Below are 3,348 nucleotides of genomic sequence, written 5' to 3' on the forward strand. Positions count from 1 at the left end.
GTTGCTAACCCAAGGGTATGGTAGCCCTAGGCGACCATAACCCTGGTGGACCATAGCCATAACCCTATCCCTGGAAGGGTTCAAGGCCAGGTTGGATGGGGCTTTGAGCAACCCGGTCTGGTGGGAGGTGTCCCTGGCCATGGCAGGGGGTTGGAACTGGATGATCTTTGAGAGGTCCCTTCCAACTCTAAGTGTTCTATAATTTTATGAAACTTTACACCTGTGACTGCCCTTCACACTGCATAATTTTCTCACACAGGCTTGTTAGAGTGAGGAATGGTAATAAGTTTACTGTTACGTATAACTCCCCTTTCGGTCATTAGATGCCTAAATTGTCTTTTGGAAAAGGCTTTGCTAGGCCTGGAATTTCAGTGAGAACATTATGCAACAAGGCTTCTTTTGTTTCTCGTTTTTAAGACCGATTAAGCTGAGTTAATTTGCCTCAAATAACCCACAAATGCCATCTTTCAGTCCTTGTGGTCCATAATATTTTGGGAAGTTTCTTGCTATTTTTTTAATTAGTCCCCAAAGCTTAAGGTGTCTCTTTTAATTTCTTCACACCAACCCTTCCCACAGCAGAAGTAAAACTACACTGCAAATCTTGTGTCAGCCTTAATGCCCTCTGGGGCTTTTCTTTGCAGAAATCAACTGCACAAGCAGTCAGGATGATTGATCTTTGTAGTTACGTATAGCATGCAAAATTTATAACATGTATAAAATAATTTAGGAAATAGGTTTAGAAAATTGGTAGGATTTCGTAATATTTTGAGGATGATTTTTCAAACATTTTCATGTGATTGTAAATTACACTGGTCACGTTGTAAATGGCCTACAGTGTCCCCAGTGGCCTCCAACTGTCACCCCAAATGGAGGGGCACTTCTCTGGTAGCTCCAGTGCCAGTTCCACCGACCAAAAGTTTTACTCTGGGGCATCTAATGTGTCACAAGGATATCACTAGTGGTTTCTCTGTGTGCACCAGAGTTGGTCTCCTCAACTACCTGTCATGAATCCTGATTTAGATGACTTCTCGTAGTGTTAAATTATTGTAAAGTAACAATAAAAATGCGGGTTTGAGCCACATTTTCCTCAGAAAAGGCAAACACACTTTTTCTACTTTATGTCAATACATTAGTTTCACAAGCCCCAAGTGAAGGGTGAGAAAAACAGAATGGCATTTATTGTGAACGAGTGAATTAAAAAAAATGACCAGGCAAACCAAGACAGAAATCTACAAGGAAGGAAACACGTAAATATTTTGTAAATTTAAAATTATATATTAACCTTTGAATGTCCACGTATATTTGTGTCTGCACATTAACAAGAAGGGCAATTCAGATAGTAATTATAATAGTAATGAAAAGTAGATTAAATGGTGTGGAAAGAAAGAAGGGTAGAGGAAAAAGAGAAAAGTAAAACATTGGATAGTCCAGGAGTCATTTCAGTTTACAGTAATAAGGGCCTTGAATTATTTTTTTATGAAAAAAGCAGCAGCACCTGTTGCTGTTACTCACACTCATGCTAATAACCCGTTCTGTGGTGGGAATACAACAAAGAGCCTTAGTACCAGCAACAGTCAGCCTTGAAGTGTTCCCAGCTTACAAAGAATGAAGACGATGGTGTCTGATGACAATTTTTTCCAAGGCCTTCTTGAATGCCTTGTTTCTCAGGCTGTAGATTACCGGGTTCAGGAGGGGTGTGACCACTGTGTAGAGCACGGACACAGCCTTATTGAGCTCTGAGGACAGGTCGTAGGTGGGACGGACATACATGGAAATCATTGTACCATAGTAGATAGTCACTACCGTGAGGTGTGAGCTGCAGGTGGAGAAGGTAATTCTTTTTCCAGAAGCAGAGGGTATCTTCAGGATACTGAGAATTATAAGTATGTATGAGACAAGAGTCAATAGAAAGCAGCTGGAAAGGACCAGGAGAGAGAGAATGAAGATGACAGCTTCCGTGGCAGTGGTGTCGGAGCATGAGAGCTTCAGCAGTGGAGAGATATCACAGAAGAAGTGATCAATGAGGTTGTAACTGCAGAAACTCAATCTGGAGACCATCAGGCAGGGCAGAAAACCGGTGAAAACTCCAGTGACCCAGGAGCCCGCAGCCAAACGGGCGTAAGACTCGGCAGTCATGGCCACGCCGTAGTGGAGGGGTTCACAGATGGCAAGGAATCGGTCATATGCCATCGCTGACAAGAGGTAGCACTCAGTGGCTCCCAGGGAAATGAAGTAGTAAAGCTGTGCCATGCATCCTGGGAAAGAGATGGTCTTCCTCTGTGCCAGCAGATTGGCCAGCATCTTGGGTACAATTGTGGTGGTGTAACAGACCTCTAGGAAAGAGAGGTTCTTGAGGAATCTGTACATGGGTGAATGAAGTCGTGGCTCCAGTGTCACCACTGAAATAATAATCATGTTTCCTAGGATGGTGAGAATATAAATAACCAAAAACACCGTGAAAAGCAGGATCTGGCAGTGTGGGTTGCTACTGAAGCCCAGTAGCCTGAATTCCAGTACTGCTGTAACATTTGTCATCTCTTGGAAAGAGCTAGGGTTTGTCTGCTAAGGAAATAACCAATATCAGAATAGGTTAACTTTCAGCGGTGAAAGCACTATCTGTGAAGATTATGGCTCTCAAATAAACTTTTGGGAGCAGCATCAAAGTCACTCCTTGTCTGTCCTTTTCCTTTCCTTCCCCTTTTTCCCCCTGCTCCCTCCCTCCGTTCCTCCCTCTCTTTTTCCCTCCGTTCCTCCCTTTTTCCCTTCTTCCCTCCCTGCCATCCTGCTCTCTCTCCCTCCTGGAACACAAGTTTTAACATGTATTTCATGAAACTCACATAAACAATTATGGAATGAATTGCAAATAGTCCAGCAGACAGCTGCTCTCCACACTCACACACAAGGATATGTATAAGAGAGTATATAAATATATAAAGAAATCACTTATACTAATCCATGGTAAAAATGTATACATAAATTTACACATATATACCACATGAACTCAGACATACCCCCCCCAAAGATCTGATTTTCATTGAAAGAAATATAAAAACTTATTTGCATAATAAATGGTGATTATTGCATTAAAAGTTCCACTCATTAATGCACAAGTGATTTTTTTTTTTTATAAAAATGTAATACTCATTTGCATGGTCCTGAACATACACAAACAAGGGCACATGTTGGACTAGATGATCTTAAAGGTCCCTTCCAACCTAGACAATTCTATGATTCTATATAAGAACTCTCTCAAAATGCTCTGTCATGGAGGAGGACGAACTTGACCACTGATTCACCAGCAATCTCCTAATTTTTTGTTAAATGCTGTGAGTAAAAATATAATTTCTA

The 3,348-nt window shown here is 41.5% G+C and overlaps 1 protein-coding gene across 1 annotated transcript; it reads right to left on the minus strand.

Annotated features, from left to right (window-relative positions):
- Positions 1–1,596: 1,596 nt before the first annotated feature.
- Positions 1,597–2,535, minus strand: LOC106900516 (olfactory receptor 11L1-like). Its single transcript, XM_014962604.1, has one exon. It carries the CDS (start codon positions 2,533–2,535, stop codon positions 1,597–1,599), a length of 939 nt encoding a protein of 312 aa, XP_014818090.1.
- Between the last annotated feature and the right edge of the window lie 813 nt (positions 2,536–3,348).

The sequence above is a fragment of the Calidris pugnax genome, unplaced genomic scaffold (assembly GCF_001431845.1).
Source record: "Calidris pugnax isolate Ruff unplaced genomic scaffold, ASM143184v1 scaffold1843, whole genome shotgun sequence".
In the NCBI taxonomy this organism is placed as follows: domain Eukaryota; kingdom Metazoa; phylum Chordata; class Aves; order Charadriiformes; family Scolopacidae; genus Calidris; species Calidris pugnax.

What these genes read in the sequence shown, in the direction of transcription:
- LOC106900516 (XM_014962604.1), bottom strand. Translation starts at nt 2,535, where the DNA reads ATGACAAATGTTACAGCAGTACTGGAATTCAGGCTACTGGGCTTCAGT.